Source organism: Lampetra planeri, chromosome 22 (genome assembly GCF_965212315.1).
Source record: "Lampetra planeri chromosome 22, kcLamPlan1.2.h2, whole genome shotgun sequence".
In the NCBI taxonomy this organism is placed as follows: domain Eukaryota; kingdom Metazoa; phylum Chordata; class Hyperoartia; order Petromyzontiformes; family Petromyzontidae; genus Lampetra; species Lampetra planeri.
Window position 1 is genome coordinate 525,498 of NC_136128.1, and position 16,511 is coordinate 542,008.

Here is a 16,511-nt window from a genome sequence, read left to right on the forward strand (position 1 = left end):
CGTCCGCCCACAATCCCCACCTGTTGGTTGAGGTGTAGTGAGCAACACTAGGCCAGATCAGCGAAGGGCCCCAGAAAAGGGGCCACATGCAGCAATGAGAGGGGAGAGTTAAGCGTGGGGGGGGCCAGAAGCGTGCACACGTTCGCAAAGGCGAGCGTCATCCTGAACTTGTTTCGAAAACGGATGGGAAGCCACTGACCCATTACAGCAATGGATCGCTCGCTATTTCCCCAGCAATTAAACCCTGCCACCTGTTTGTTTTGTGTAACCCACGATTCACTGGCTGGCTTGGAGTTGTTTTGTTTTCACAGTGTCGGTTAAATGTGCATGGTGCAGTCACCGCACGGCCCCCGTTGGGCATCGTGAATTGTGTTGTTTCAGCGGTCGGGACCCTGGGGAAGTTTTGGTGAAAAAAAATAATTAAACTACTGTTACAATATTAAATTCAGACACGTCGTGAATAAATGTTGCGCACGTATGTTATTTCCTAATTCCTCTTATATTCCTACTACCATGGCTACTGTTCCTCCACTCGTGTTGAGGACTCGGTTCTGCCAGACACTGACTTCCCCGTATCATCATGCACACTGTGTTCAACCACCACACTGCAATTCACAACGACTCACAAACTCACCCATTCACTCACCCTCCCACTCGATTAATCAACCCACTCACTCGCCACACTGCAGGTCACAGCAACAACCTACTCACTCATGCACTCTCACTCACCCACTCACTCGCTCGCTCACTCACCCACTCACTCTCCCATTCACTCACTCACTTACCCACTCGCCACACTGCAGTTCATCTCACTTTTTTTTTTGCTTCTTCCCTCCCACTGCTCATTTTGGAATTCCCTTTTCCATCATCGTCTCTTATCCCGAGCTGTCACAATAATGACCTTAAATTTAGATTTAAAGCTTTCGTGACTGCAGGGATTCATATTCTTGTTTTTTTCGGTAAAGTCACGTAGAAGGGAAACAATAAAAGAACCAAGAATAATGACCTTCAAATAAATTAATGTTAACTCTTATCTGTTACAATTTAAACGTTTTTGGGGCCTTTAGACCTGTGCTTAGAAGCTATAACATTACAAACGTAAAATGAGAACACTAACATTAACAATAGACCATTTGAGTCAGCAACACTGTACGCACAGTGTGGATTTGTGGATGCTAGTGTTCTTGCTGGGTCATGCTAGGGGTGGTTATGTTTCACTTAGTCGAGTGTGACAATAACATCTCAATAGAGGCTGGTGGTGTCGCGAGATGCTGAGATCCTGATTCTGGTTTTGCTATACTCTTAATTATTTCGGTAAAGTCACGTAGGTAAAAAATGAAATTAAAATTAATTAAAATAAAACAATAAAAATCACGACGTTTCGGAGGCAACACAAGCTTCCGTCTTCATGTGAAACCGTCACAGCAAAATATCTGTACCTTATATAGTGGTTAAGGGGGGAGGAGCCAGGAAGGGCAGCGGGGGAGGAGGAGTTGAGAAGTGGTCAATTACTGCTTTTGTTATACTGCTGGGTGGGTAAATGAATTAGATGCGATTAAGCCGCTCTTTGTTATGCTGTCTGTGCGCAAGTCACTGTGGGATGAATGGACTCGTGGTCAGGGACGTGTTGCACAAGTAACTGTGGATGTACATAATAGAAAAGGAGCGGAAATGCCCATGTTCATACCAGTGTTGGCTGACAATAAAGAGTACTGTTCAACGTTAGGGATGTTAACACTCGGTGAAGTAAAATAGTGCCTGTAAGATAAGATGGTCCAAAAGTGTGTAATTAAATCTTTTTTGCATGGTTGATAACATCTTTCCAATGATTACTAAGTTTGTACCCATCATCACGGTTGAAATTATGTCTGTGTTTGTATATCTGAATGGCTTCGTGTACAAACCTTTGATGGTAGCCAGAAGGCTTGCAGAGCACCTTAGTCTCGGAGAAAACAATCTCATGAGAGCCCACCGAGTTGTAGCAATGATCGGCAACGGCGGACGACTCAATTTTGCCGTGTTTCAAATCTGACTTGTGCTCGCGGACACGATCCAGAGACATGACGTTTCGTTTCCCCAATGTAACAGTCACCACAGCTGCAACTCAGTTTATAGACTCCAGGGTATTACCGAAAGAACTAAGAGTATGGATCCTTGCAGTCACGAAAGCTTCAAATCTAGAATTCTGGTTTTGCTTTCTGCGCCGCCTGCGACTGCATGTTGGAACGCGGTGGCTGCATTGGTGACGCACCCCGATGCGGTGCGTCGAGTCTCGCGGTGCGCGTTCCATTTGTGCCATGTAGCATTGCAAATGCGTCGCTCCTTGTTCGACGGGCGAGCGGGTTAGCGCAACACCACGTGAAGCAAATCGATTGCATGCATGGTGCCGCACCTGGCGTTTTGTTGGCTGCATTATGTAACTCTTTGTTTTTCCTCAGTTCTTATCATGGGACCCGGTACCAGGATGCGTCTTGGCGACTGACCCATGAGACTTAGCCATTGGTGCGCCATGTTGCCGGGCGTTGGTGGCTATGCTGCACATGACCTGTAACACAGCACTGTGGAAGCAACATCTCCTGGCTTTTAGCCAGGGTACAGCAGGACAGCAAGTGGATCAATTTACATCTGTGGAGATTAAGTGTTTCCCTCCCCTCACATGCGTGGGGTTTTCTCCTGGTACTCTGCATTTACGGAGTTGGCAAAACATCTCAATGCAGGATCACAAGAGCTGGGGCAATTGCTGACACCAGTTCTGGTTGTCTTCCCGCCTGTCTGTGGTTTTCCACACCTCTGTGCGAAAACTGCGCGTTACAAAAATCTAATGGCAGCGTTTTGAGATTCCCTTTTAATAATTATAACAGTGCAAGTCCTAATGCACGCAGTGTTCCCGACATAAATGACCGTGACTCTGAGGTGTCGAGCGAGCTCAGTGTCGCTCGAAAGCTGAGGGAGAGAGTTGTGGTGCCTTCAGAAGTCAGTGCATACTTTTTGGTTCTTTCGGTAAAGTCAAGTAGATATAAATAAAATAAATCACCACGACGCAACACAAGCGGTCGTCCTCGGGCAGAAAAAATATAATCCAGCAGTGGAACTGCTGAACCAGCGATAGAGCAGCTACAACAAGGTTATATATGTAGCGATGGGCAAGCAAGCGGGGTCTGAGCTGGAAAGGAATTCCATCCACGGACGTAAGCACGTCAGTTGTGTTAATGGGGGTGATTAGGGAGGGAGATTAGCATGAATGAGCTTCCGTCACCACGTAAGAGTATCATGCCCGCATATACGCACAATAGCAGTGTTAATGAGAGATTAGCACCATAAGAATGCAATCCAAAGGGCATGTGAGCCTGAGAGGTGCAATCCAAAGGACATGTGAGCCTGAGAGTGCAATCCAAATGATGTGAGCCTGAGAGTGCAATCCAAAGGACACGTGAGCCTGAGAGTGCAATCCAAATGATGTGAGCATGAGAGGTGCAATCCAAAGGACATGTGAGCATGAGAGTGCAATCCAAAGGGCATGTGAGCCTGAGAGGTGCAATCCAAAGGGCATGTGAGGAAAGCCACCTACACGGATGCCTATCTAAAGCCTGACTCCCACCACCATTCAGCCCAGAAGAATTCCCTCATCAAAAAACTACACCATAAGGCCCGTTGCATCTCCGACCAGCACCACCTAGCTAGTGAGTTGGAGCACGTACACCAAGCCCTCAGGATGAACGGATACTCGGACCGTACAATCCGCAAAGCTGCCTCCCCAGCCATTGGGAGACAACCTTCTGAGGATCCATGATAACGGATGCATTCCAGACGGCCAGGGGCTGCCACAGAGATATGATGACCAGCAGTGACGGTCCTGGTCCTCCATATGGGAGAGGAGGAGGTTGTGAGTCCCGCCGTAGAAATTTTGGCATGAATGGCGCTATACATATGTAGGAGGCACTCTATTTATTATCAGCCTTCAGAAGTTACAAGAGGTAACTACAACTCCCAGTCAGGACAGCTGGCAGACTGTCTGACTGACGACGCTGAGAAGGTGAACACGTAGATGGCGACGAAGACTCCAGCAGCACGACGGGATCCACTCCAGGCAACAGCCCGAGCCTTTGCTCGGGGTCCCCTTTTATCCTCCCAGCGTGGCCTCGCTCCACCCCGGCCACGCCCCCCTTCTCGAACCGACTCGCCGGTTCCCAGGCTTACCTCACGTGCCCCCTCTATCACCTTTCCCCTACATCCCTCTCTCTGGCTTATCACGTGACCTGCTGACAGACAGGGCTGCTGAAACTGCAGATGCCATTCTCTGCCAGCAATCTGCGCTATGCTACGTAGTGACCCATTCCATGTCACTATACATATATTTGTACAAACACCAAACGTATTATTATTCTGATTATCTTTTCATACAGCAGCTAGAGAATTACATTGCATAGCACGTGCGATATGGGCTGTGAATAAATCCAATTGAAGAGGAGGCAACGCAACCTCAAGTGGCCCCGTGTGTGGGCGTCCTACGAACTGCCACTTTGCTGTTGTCAATTATTTTGAGACCGTCCTTGTTAGGGTTAAGAATATGTACAGGGGAAGGTAATATAATGAGCACCTGAAGGTCTGGTTTTAGGATTGTGACAGCATTGAGGTGCCCAGTAGATTGGGGTGTTTAGGACATAAACTGATCATTAGTGTCACTGTGGAGAAGGTACGTTCCAAAATAAACAAGCAGACAATTCACATCCTTCCCACATTTGTCTCTCTCACTTGAATAAAAAAAGTATGTTAGACACATTCCATCAACCACGCGGCCCTTTGGGGTGTGCATTATTTCAGCAGCATTTAATTTGACACGAGGCAAACTGGACCGGTTTCAGCATTCACCATCTCATCAGAAGAGCCAATGTTGGTGAACTTGCAGATGTTTAATGGCAAAGAACCTCTCCGTTAGATATGCGTGAGAGCACCAAGCTATAGCCCTGACAAATTGCGGAGTTGGACTCAAAGAGATGGCTCTCCTGTGTCCCAGTGCACCGGTGGTAGCGGCAGCCTGGCCCTGTGCAGAGAGGAGGGCACAGAGGCCGAGCGTTCTGCATGCACAGCGCACCCTCAAGGATGCAGCAGCCTTCACGACTACTCATTCACCTCAAGTAAGAATAACAATGCCCTGTTACAGGTGCATTGTTTTTGTACTCACAACTTCGTAAGTTATTTTTGTTATACAGTCTTGGATTCAGAGTTTATAAATTAGTTGGGATTGTCCGGAAATGTAAGTATTTAAGGCTTGATGAGGTTTTCGTGTGATAAATATTTTCAACTACAGTATAATGAATGTTTGCACTTTGTCTAGTAAAGGCAGGGTTGTTATCAGTGGCGTTTGAAAGTTTGTGAGTATAACTTTGCAAATGGATCCATCACACTTGGGTTTGCACTGGTTTCTATCATTAAAAAAATACCCTATGCCTAATACATGTTTGTCGTGGCCCTGTTTGAGCTATAAAAACACAGCTTGAACCAACGTGGAAACAGCCCTCATTTCAAATCACATACACGCACAGCTTACCCTGCGGACACCAAATGGGCTTTTATACAAATATGGTCCGTCTTTGCTTGCCTATGGGCACTGACTCGTCTCACCTGGCCTGTAGATTTTTGGGTTGGCTCTATTCTTTGAAAGTGACTCAGTGCTGACAGCATGTTTAATATATTGAGTCGTGGGTGTAGATGTTGTGTGTGTGCGTGACGTATGTTGAACTTCTTTCACACCGTATGTAGCCTATCGTGTTAATCGGAGGTGTGGAGGAATAAAAATAAACTAAGCACAAAAGCAGTTTAAAAAAATAGTTTTCCATCTTCATTTAAAAGTGGATATCTCCAGTCACTTCCTAATATCGGAAGGAAGAGTGTCCCAGATGGCCTCATAAGCGCATCTAAAATGTTGTGTCTTGGCACTTTGTGGATGGGTTTATTTTGGGCAGTTTATTTTTGGATTGGATTTCTGTATTTTTACCATTATCACTTTTATTCCGATGTTTTTTTCTCCAGCTGATGTTTCGCATCGAGACGTTGTGAAGATCCTTGTGAGCCTACATTCCCCTTTCGTTTTGCCTTGCCGCATTCGGACGTGATGCGGATCGAGAGCGCGTTGCATTGTATCATTGTATACACACAAAATATTAAATAAAATCAATGTCGTAATGATGTTGCCACCAGCTGTGGTGTATTCCGGGAAGGCAGGCTGAGCATCACCAGGAAGTTGTTCCGGCAGGATGACTCAGCGCTCGGTAATTGCCTGGTGGGCCGTTGCGGTGACGCAAGCAAGCGCGGCCTTTCCTCGGCTCCTTAAAATAGCTCTCTTGCCAAAACCCAGACCCCCGAGGTATTTATTATACCTAGGCACTATTTTTACTCCTTGCGATTTTATTGGGCTTGATTTTCACTCTCTGTGCTTAGAAGTTTGTCTTGGTACATCTAGTGGTTCACCAGCATTGCTTTGTGACAATTCTGACTCTGATGATGAGGTACTGAATGCCAAAACCGGTCCTGAGTTTTGCGCATCTGCTATAATTATGCTGTCCCAGAATGCCACTTGGCCAATGGATTGTGTAAGATATATATATATTTTTTACGTGGAGGAACAAATATGTGAGAGAGGCATAGATTCTGCTTGTTTATTTTGTCCTGGAACATGTTCCATACACAAACACTCTCAGTTATTCACAGCGAGCGTTTAATTAAATGTTTGGGTTACAACAACAGTGGATGTCTGTGCCTCGATACAAATTAGTTTTCTAAATGAGCACTTACAGTAACACTTATTGACACATCATATGGCACTGTTATTTGGAATCTGTGAATACACAAAACAACTTTTCTGCTAATTACAAATAGTTTCTTGTTGACTTGTGAAACATAATGTCATGTGAGCAACGTTAAAACACATGGTACAAGAGGAGTCTGCTCTCGTGTTGAGTTGAATAGGGTGCATGGCCTGCCTGCCACCGCCGCGTTATTTTAAATTATGGAAGAAAAGAGGAAAAGTGAATGAGGCAGTGGATTGACAAAGAGCTCAGCCTGTAAACATGACTCTCGTCTCGTCAAAAACTCTCAAGTCCATTGTTCTTCAGCTGCTGTTTTTTTTTGTCTGTATTTTATTTATTGAAGAAAACTGTCGTACGGCCTCAGCAACACATTGGTGCACTCAACCACTCCGTGCCACCGCGGATGTCAGCCCACCGGGACAAGATGGCAGTGGTCCAGAGATGCACTCTGAGATCGCAATGCCGCCCATCTTCATTTCATGATGCGCCATGGCCTGTTCATAAACAGCGGGGTCGCCGATCTGAAGCAGAGCCATTGCCTGAACCAATTCGCGTCTTGCGCTGTCTGTTGCTTACTCATAACACCGTGTTTTTTTATGAAGTGGTAAATTTTAAACATAGATAACTTCGCACAACACTCGGCACGAATGCAGCATCCAATAAAGTACGGTATGTCAAAAGACATTCAGATAACTTTAACTTAGAGTAAACTAAGGTTCAATTGGCATTTTCACGTCTTCAGATGGCGGAGAGAGAGAGGGACTGTGCTTTCTTTGTGGGTGTAATCACCAGAATGAGATTGGTGGACGCCCACACGCACGTCTCGATAATGTCGTGCCGCGACTGTAAAAGCAGGGCTACAAGACTGAAACGCTTGGTCATTTTACTAAAACGTGTGGGGCATGTGTAATTTCTGGTAATGTGTTGCCCATAAATGCAAAAGCAGAGGGTGAAAATAATTGATCACCTCCAATTCTCGAATAATTACCTCTCAAGTTAAAAAAAAATATACGATTATATTTTTATGAGTATGGGTAGTGCAGTGGCGCATTGGTTTGCGCACCTCACTGTGAACCCAATTTTTTGTTCTTGGCCATGGCTAGCATCAGTGGCGAGTGACAACCGAACATGTTTTGGGCACGAACCTACATGGTGAAGTATGGTCAAAAACCCCGTGGCTGAATCATTCAGCAGTGGGTTGACAAAAAGCGCTGAATCATATAAAGCAGGAATGCGCTCAGTATTTATCCCTGTCTTTTAAATAATCAAATCAGCTCGACGAGTCAAATACTGTACCAAAAGAGAGGTTCTAGTGAACAAGTGACTTCCTGCAGAGCTCACCAGCCCTACACATGCCATCCAGCCTCATGTGAGAGTGTGAGTGCGTTATCATGAAGGGCATGAGTGTTAGTGCGTTATCATGAGTGGTGAGATTTTTTGGTGCGTTATCATGAGTGTTGAGAATGTTAGTGCGTTATCATGAAGGGCATGAGTGTTAGTGCGTTATCATGAGTGGTGAGATTTTTTGGTGCGTTATCATGAGTGTTGAGAGTGTTAGTGCGTTATCATGAGTGGTGAAAGTGTTAGTGCGTTATCATGAGTGGCGAGAGCATTAGTGAGCAAACATAAGCGGTGAGAGTGAGTTAACATGTCTGGTGCATTTCACTAGTGACGTGGGGCATTTGAAGTCTGGGAGTCTGGTGACTTGAATTTCAAATGAAACGGAAGCAAGCTGTTATCACAGGAAACCATGTAACTACACTTGGCATTGTAAATATTTTGCTTAGTTCATTCTCGTTTCACAAGCAAATGGTATTTGCAAAGTGGTTCACCAAAATTTGTCAAAAGCGGCACACGGAGTTTCAGGAAATTTCCAAAGTCTTAATAAAAAAAAAATCCATTATTATGTTTCAGGTCCACATGACGGCCGTGGACGGATGCCGGGGCTCTAAACGGTCACGACGGACTGACGGTGCCACGGGCGACGCGCTCGGCCGCATCGCCGATCCCGGCCACCAGCGCCGGCAGTGACCGACATTGCTCCGGTCCGATTGTCCCTTTGGAGATGGCGCCGCCACCGCCGGTTTCCACCGTGGCTCAGCGAAGCTCCTAACGCCCACCGCCGCCCGGGAGAGGCGGAAGAGCAGCCCACTCGCACCAGGCGGCTCTCGCCCATCAAGAATAATCCCCACGCGAGCGCTTGATTATAATTAACGCGTCGGTGGAAATTACAATTAACATGTAATTTACAAAAAATAATCCCGCGATAATTCCGATGACATGTCGAGTGGCAGGCAGCCCCAGTGGAGCCTGGGGTGCGACGCGGCGCCGCTTGGGAACTCCGTTCTAGCAGCGAGCGACGCCAAGTGGCAGCCGGGCAGAGCAGCCAGCCTGCTGGACAAGTCCCGGGGGGGCAGCAGTCCGCTGGACGTGCTGCTTCAGGCCGTGGAGCCCGACCTGACCCTGCTGAGGCAGGCAAACGACGACGAGAGCGGCGACGTTGCGGAGCAGCGCTACGGGACGCTGACCGCGGAGCAGCAAACTCAGATGCGGCCCAAGCCGAGAGAGCCGGGCTTGGCCTCGCCGCACGCATACGTCCTCGCGCAGGAGAAGCACGGCGGCGATGATGGCCAATTTAACAAGACGGCATCTGCCGAGCATCGGCACAAGGGGGGAGCGCAGCCGGAGCAGAGTTTGCACTGTGGCGATGACGAAAGCCAGAACCGCATTCAGGTCGCGCCGAGGCCCGGCGAGCAGCGGCCCCAGACTCAGTGGGGGGAGCAGCAGCAGCATCTGCGGCAGCAGCGGTTCATGGCGCCTCCACACGGCGGTGCACGCTACAGGGTGAGGGGGGGCGTGGTGCAGTATGTGTACCCCACCCAGTACTCGCGCGCTGGACCGCCCGCTCCGCCATCGCAGCAGCCGCCCCACGTCCCACTCCCAGCGCAGGGAACGCGTCGCGCTGGGCCACTGCCGTCTTCGCAGGAGGGCCCGAGCGAGAGTTCCGGTCCATACGCAGCGCCGTGCTACGTGCCGGCAGAGGCGAAAGGCGGCCAGGTGTATGCGCAGTACCGGGGGCAGAGCGGCAGGGGGAGACCGGCGAGAGACAGAGACTCGAGGCCAAAGAAGCCCGGCAAGTATGTGTGTCCCTACTGCGGCCGTGCGTGCGCCAAGCCGAGCGTGCTGAAGAAGCACATCCGTTCGCACACCGGGGAGAGGCCGTACCCATGCCTGGCCTGCGGCTTCGCCTTCAAGACCAAGAGCAACCTCTACAAGCATCGCAAGTCCCACGCACATGCAGTCAAGGCTGGCCTTGTGTGCGGAACCGACGACGGCGGCAGTGGGGACTGGACTGAGATTGAGAAATCCTTTTCACTGGAGAGATCAGCTTCCGCCGAGAAGTCGCTTGCGTTGGAGGAGCAGCTTGGCGTTGGGAAACTGGAGATCGATCAGGAGGCCCATTCCGAGCTGGACGAGAGCACAGACACGGATGATGAGACCGCGGTGGAGGATGCGAGCTTGGACGTCAAGGACTACTCTGCGAGGCTATTATCGGAATCGTGTTTCGATTATGGACAGCAAAGAGTGAAGATGTCTCCTTGCCAAACAGAGCTCTCAGCCGATACTAAAGGGAAACACGACGGTGATCGACTTCAGGACAATCTTCAGCGACGTTCAGGGGAGGAGAATGCAGAGAGGATGAGTGGGAGTGCCAAAGGGTCCCAGGGCACGGGCGACATGCAGTCGTTTTTGCCGAGAGTTGTCCTTGTCCCTCCTAATCCATCGGCTTCGTCATCAGCACAATTCACAGATTCCTTCAGGAAGCCCTTGACGTCCGATGTGAACGTTTGCATGGAGGAGTCTGAGAAGCAGCGGTCACCGAAACCAAAGCTCAACTGGTCAGCAAAAGTAACCGAGGAGGCGAATTTACGGTCGGCTTCATCGGAAAACCTCCTCAGGCCAAACACCTTTGGAAGCAAAAATAGCACAGACTCGGGCTACTTTTCACGATCGGAGAGCGCCGACCAGCCGCTCACTAGCCCCACTAACTTCCATCCATTGTCGTACAAGGACATCGTGCTCGGACGCAACTTTCCGATTCACTCGAGAGGCAGAGCCATGCCCAATCGTGTGCCAGAACATATAGAAGAGGTTTCCTTAAAAAAGGAACGACTCGTAAGTTCGTGGACACCCTCTGAACATTCCATTTCTCTAAACACAGAGCGAAAACCGTCAAACACTCAGCCCACTGCACAGCAAGCAACTATAGACAGAAGCCACGTAGCTGGCAGCATCGACTCTTCCAGTGCAACTGACACTTACAGGGATGGAGGCGGTACTGGGACTGATGATAAAATGTCAAAGATGGTCATAGCAGCTGCCATTTACAAACCAGGCCCTGTGAAATCAGAAGCCGGTGGTGAATATTTACTTGTTCCCAGTTTGGAAACGCTGGGTTTTCCCCGCAGCAACTCTATGCCAAGCTACACACGGCCGGACGACACTGAGGTGAAAACGCCCGTCCCGCTCAGGGGCAGCCACTCGTTCGACGAGCTGGCGTCCACATTCCACGGGGACGCGTACTCCTCCTCCTCCTCCAACTTGTACTTCGCCAACCACAGGTCGCTGGTGAGGCAGACAGCCGTCCAAGCCGATGAGTTTCCGGTGGCCAGCGAAAGCAAGGTCCCGACGGCGTCTCAAAGCAGCAGGGTCTCCATGGTGGGCGCGAGCCAGAATCTGCAGGACACAGGCGAGGGGTTAAACGTCGGTCGTCGCGCGAGCCCCACGACGGGGGAGCAGCACGTGAGAGCGCGAAGGCCGGCGCGCTACAGCCGAGGTTCGTTTTATGAGTGCCACACATGCAAGGTGACGTACAAGAAAGTGGAAAATTATATCGTTCACAAGAGGCTCTACTGCTCCGAGCTGCACATGTTTCCCTCCAGCAGTAACAGCTCCCTGGAGATGGAATCCCCGGCGGGCGATGTGGCGCACGAGGGGGAGACAGGGGCCGGCAAAGCCTCGGATCGCTCTGTACTCATCAGGAAACGACGTAAGCAAAGGAGCGTTGGAGATGAGGAAGATATGCTCACGGAGTGCGTGTCTGCCAGCATCGCTCAGCCAATGCTCTCTGGTTTCATTGAGGAGCCTTACTTAGATGATCATGATTCGGTGTTCGAAAAACATGATGTGCCTGAATGGCCTAGGGATGTCGGTGTCACGGCGCCCGTGACCGTGAATAGCCAAGCCCCAAAGTGGCAGCACAGCGACCCTGTGAAACCTCAGCCGCCGCAGCTGCTGGTGGACGGTGGATCCCGGCGTGGGCTCAGCCTCGAAAGCGGTCTCAGTTGTTACAGCAACTTAGGTGGCCACAATGAGATCTCTGTCATCCAACACACAAAGTCGCTCAGCCAACCAAGCTCCTTCGAGAGAGCTGATAGCTTGGAAACGGCGCGGTCGTTGTCTCCCGATGGGTGTAAAGGGGCACAGTGGTCACAGCAGCAGCAGCAGTGTTCATTGCCGGCCTTGCAAGCGACGGAGCACAACAAAGAAGACCAAGCTTCATCGGCAGACCCTTTGAGCATTCGTGGAACTAAACTTGTTCGGCAGAACAACATCCAGGTGCCAGAAATTCTGGTCACGGAGGAACCGGATCTCGTGCAGCCAACGGATGCCCCGGAGAAGGAGAGTGAGAAAAAAATGGAAGAGGATTTCTCTTGGCCCAAGAGGAGCGAAACCCTTTCGCAGCTTCCTCCAGAGAAACTTCCTCCCAAGAAGAAGCGGCTTCGTCTTGCCGAGCTGGGGAATTCGTCGTTCGAGTCGAGCACTGATTCCTCCTTCTCCGGGTCACTCTCGCGTAGCCCCAGCCTCGAGAGCAACTTGTCGCGCTGCTCCAGCCTCTCCATCTCGCTGGACCGCGTTGAGCTGGATGACGAGAAACCCAAAGCGGAGCCGGAAGAGAAACCACGGCAAGAGGAGGTGGCATTTCTAACCGTCCCCACCTCTCACCACCATCGGCAGCACCACCACAGCCGTGAGATGCGACGTTCTGCATCGGAGCAGGCCCGGAGCCCCCAGTACGCCGGCCCGGGTATGGCGGAAATACGCAGCAAGTCCTTCGACTGTGGGAGCATATCCAACTCTCCGCCGCCCCCGCTTGGCCTGGACATGGACTCGTCTCAGCCGTTAACCTCATCCCCTCTCCGCGAGCGAAGGAAGATGTGCCTGGTGCGCCAGACCTCGCTGAGCGGGTACAGTGAGGTGCAGGAATCACTAAAAGAGCACATCGCCTTCACGTCCCAGGCGGGCCTGCACCCGCCTCTCCCTCGTCCCGCCTCCCCTGCATTGTTAAGCCTGCGTTACTGCTCGCCAGAAACGTCTATGAGGCCGCCGTCCCCGCAGTCTGCGACCCAAAACATGGAAGACTTTAAGTGGCAAATGGGGCAGAAAGCGTCCTACTTGCATTCGCTCATGCCGCAGATCAGCAGCTGTTCACCCCCACGACTCCCCCACTCGCATCATCTACCGCAGAGTGGACACATGCAGCCGCCTCTGCCACCCTTCGTACACCCTTCACAGGCCCACAACTACGAGCTCTCTCTGCAGCACCTGAGTCAGACTCCGCAGCGACTGCCGTATCAGCTCGTACACAACCACATGCTGCAGCTGCAGGCGCAGCAGCTTCTTCTTAGGCTGCCATTACAGCCATTCCCGCAGCCCCCCGGTGTGTTTTATCACCAACAGGGCAGCCCGCCCCGGCCGAGAGAAAGCTACAAGCAGGAAATTCAACACGGGCTTCGCGACCTGGACACGGCGGTGCAGGCGGAGGTCGTGACCTATCCCGCCGTCACGTTCTCTCTGGGCGAGCCTCCGCAGGACGAAGCGGGGAGTGATCGTTTGCCTTCATCCAGAATGCAGAGGAGCAGTGCGGAAGGTGCGTGGTCATCAAACTCTTTGGTGGCACCGCCGCTCCACCACAGCAAGTCGAGCCACAAGCTCGTGGTGCACACCACCCTCGCCGGGCTGCTGTCGACGCAGGGCCCCGGCAGCCAGCCGCGAGTTCTTTTCGGTCAGCGGGGCGCAGCGTTGCTCTCCGAGAAGCACACCAAGCTGATGAGGACCGACTCGGCCATGCGTTCCAGCGTCCTCTACCCGCTGTATGACAACAACAAGGTAGTGGCCGTGTGTGCTTCTCGCCAGGGAATTTCTTCCCAGCTTGACAACCAGGCGCCGAGCAGCAAGAGGATGCTGTCCCCTGCGAGCAGCCTAGAAATTGCCGTGGATATGAGACGGCAGCACTACCAGAAAAGGGTCAAGGAAGGGGAGGAGGAATCGGAGCTTCGAGAGGTTGAGGAGGAAGCGAGTCTGGTCATTGACAAGAGAGATAAATCTATGCCCCTGATCAAATCCGAAGGTTTTACAAAATCATCATCGTCGTTTAATTCTACCGACTCCTCAAGGTCCAGAAAGCCCACACTGGTGAGACAGTTCTGCACGATGGAACCCGCGGACCGGGAGGGATCTCCTGCAAATTTAACGGACTCATCTTCTGTTCAGTCAATGTCCTCCCCTTCACGGGATGCAAAAGGAATGGCCGCATCTGAAGACAGCATGGATGAGGGATCGTCAAAGAGCCCGCCGCTTGAACTCGGCAAACGTGACAACTGCTCCGGTCGATCTGCGCCGGAGCATGAAGCAGGCGTATTAAAATCAGCCGCATCAAACGCCGATATCGAAATGAAGGACTCGTTGGGCTCCCCGACCACCATCAAGGTGCTGGTGCCAATCGTCACGACGGATATGGCATCGTCGCGCGCGACCGACTCCAGGGAAGAGATGGCGGGAGGTCTTGGTGGCCCAAGGAGGCCGCCCGCTCGCGCCGGGGTGAAGGTGGCGGTACTGCATGTGGTGGCGTCCGGCGTGAGCGTGCCGCCCTCCCTCGTCCTTGTTGCCAACATCGCCGAGGTGCAGCAGTTGCTGTCGCCGAGTCTGCGCACCGTCGTCAGCACGACCTGGTGCTTCCTCAATGGGCGCGCCAGGCCGGCCCACTGCGCTGAGCACCATCCGGGCGGTGCGCCCGGCCCCTCCGCCTACGGCCAGTGGACGCCGCCGGCGCCGGCCGGCGCTTCCGCCGGGGACTCTAACCCCCCCGGTGCGAGCACCGCGGAGGCGCTGGCACTGCTGCGGCGGGCGCGGGGCGGGCACGCCGGAGAGGGAGTCTACACGCTGGCCGCCATCGCCCCCCGGGGGGCCTGCTCCACTGTCCACTCCCGCCTGTGGATGCCATGCATGGCCTTGGTGAGTGTGTGCCTGCTGCTGTGCGGCCCTCCACTGTCCGCTTCTCTCATGACCGCGTAGAATGCGTAATACTCGCCGGTTTTGTGTCCCGCCTTAGAGAGAGAATGAGATAATTATTCGGAGGCATGGGAAACCACGGACAAGTTTGGATGGCAGCCTAAACCCGTGTCAGCAATTGCTCTGTAGTCCTATTGTAGTATGTTTGCAGTTGGACTTGTACAGCAGAGGTGGGAAAAATGTTCTTACTGAGGGCTGATAAAAACTCAAATAGCAAAAACACATTAACGTACGCACCTCAGTCAGTTCATGGCAGAGGCCCTTTGCAGTGACAACAGTGACTTCTCAAAAAACATTAAAAGAACAGTGTTGCCAGTTTGAAACTATTCGCCTCCGGTGCCCGATTAGCGTGGCTGGAGAGATTTTTTTAGTGACTTGTGTGTATAAAGAAAAATTTGTAAAGTAATTGTAACAAAAAAAATGGAGAGAATGAGAGAGCGAGCTCTATCAGAGCACGTGGAGGACGGAGGTCTCCAAGTGCACGGGTTCACTTAATTCTATACAGCGGATAGGTATGTAACAACGAGCGCTCCAGTTTTTTCCCACATTTACGAATACTCACTAATTATCTGAAAACATCTTAATATATAGATAGTTGCAGAGCAATTGTTGAAGCTGGCTCACCACCTGGCAGTCTTCCAGCTTGTCTGTGCTTCCTCAGCGATTGCGAGATGCAATTTGCATGAATGACGCAATATTAAACGGTTCATGAGCATTTTTGAATTTATAGCACACAAATGCACATGAGTCGTATTTCTTAAAATGCTAGCTGAATGTGTCTCACATTTGTTAATGTTGATAAGTACAAATATTAGCATGGCGCTTAATGGTCGAGTGACTGCAGAGCAGCGCGCACTGCCACGCACGGCTTCCTTAGTGTGCAGTGTCCGAACCCAACAAAACTGCGGACTTCCCCCACCGACGTGGGGGTTGGACACGTGCGCACGCACGCAGTTTTGTTGGGGTCCATGGCGATCCCTCACTCGCTAACAACGTGACCCAGGTAGCGAACTGACTTTTGCAAGAGGTGACATTTCTGCGGCTTAAACTTCAGATTGGCCACCCGCATTTTTACAAACACCTAACGCAGCCGCTGCAGATGTTCTTGGAACGTGCGTCCAAAGACGATCACGTCATCCAAATAGATCAAACACAAATCCCATTGGAGTCCCGATAGTACTAACTCCATAAGTCGCTGGAACGTGACTGGAGCCGAGTGAAGTCCCATCGGAAGGCAGTTAAACTGGAACAACCCCTGCAGTGTTTGGAACACAGTTTTTGGTTTGGAACTGTCATCCAGAGGCAACTGCCAAAACCTTGACAACATATCCAGGGTGGATAAAAACCGCGCAC

At 51.2% G+C, this 16,511-nt stretch overlaps 1 protein-coding gene across 3 annotated transcripts in view; it reads left to right on the top strand.

Annotated features, from left to right (window-relative positions):
• Positions 1 to 16,511, top strand: part of HIVEP2 (HIVEP zinc finger 2) — a 165,050-nt gene that overhangs the window by 113,919 nt on the left and 34,620 nt on the right. For all 3 annotated transcript variants that reach the window (XM_078604203.1, XM_078604204.1, XM_078604205.1), the window contains one exon: positions 8,721 to 15,101. In XM_078604203.1, coding sequence (XP_078460329.1) covers positions 9,087 to 15,101 — 6,015 coding nt within the window. In that variant the 5' untranslated portion in view covers positions 8,721 to 9,086. The remainder of the gene's footprint in view (positions 1 to 8,720; positions 15,102 to 16,511) is intronic.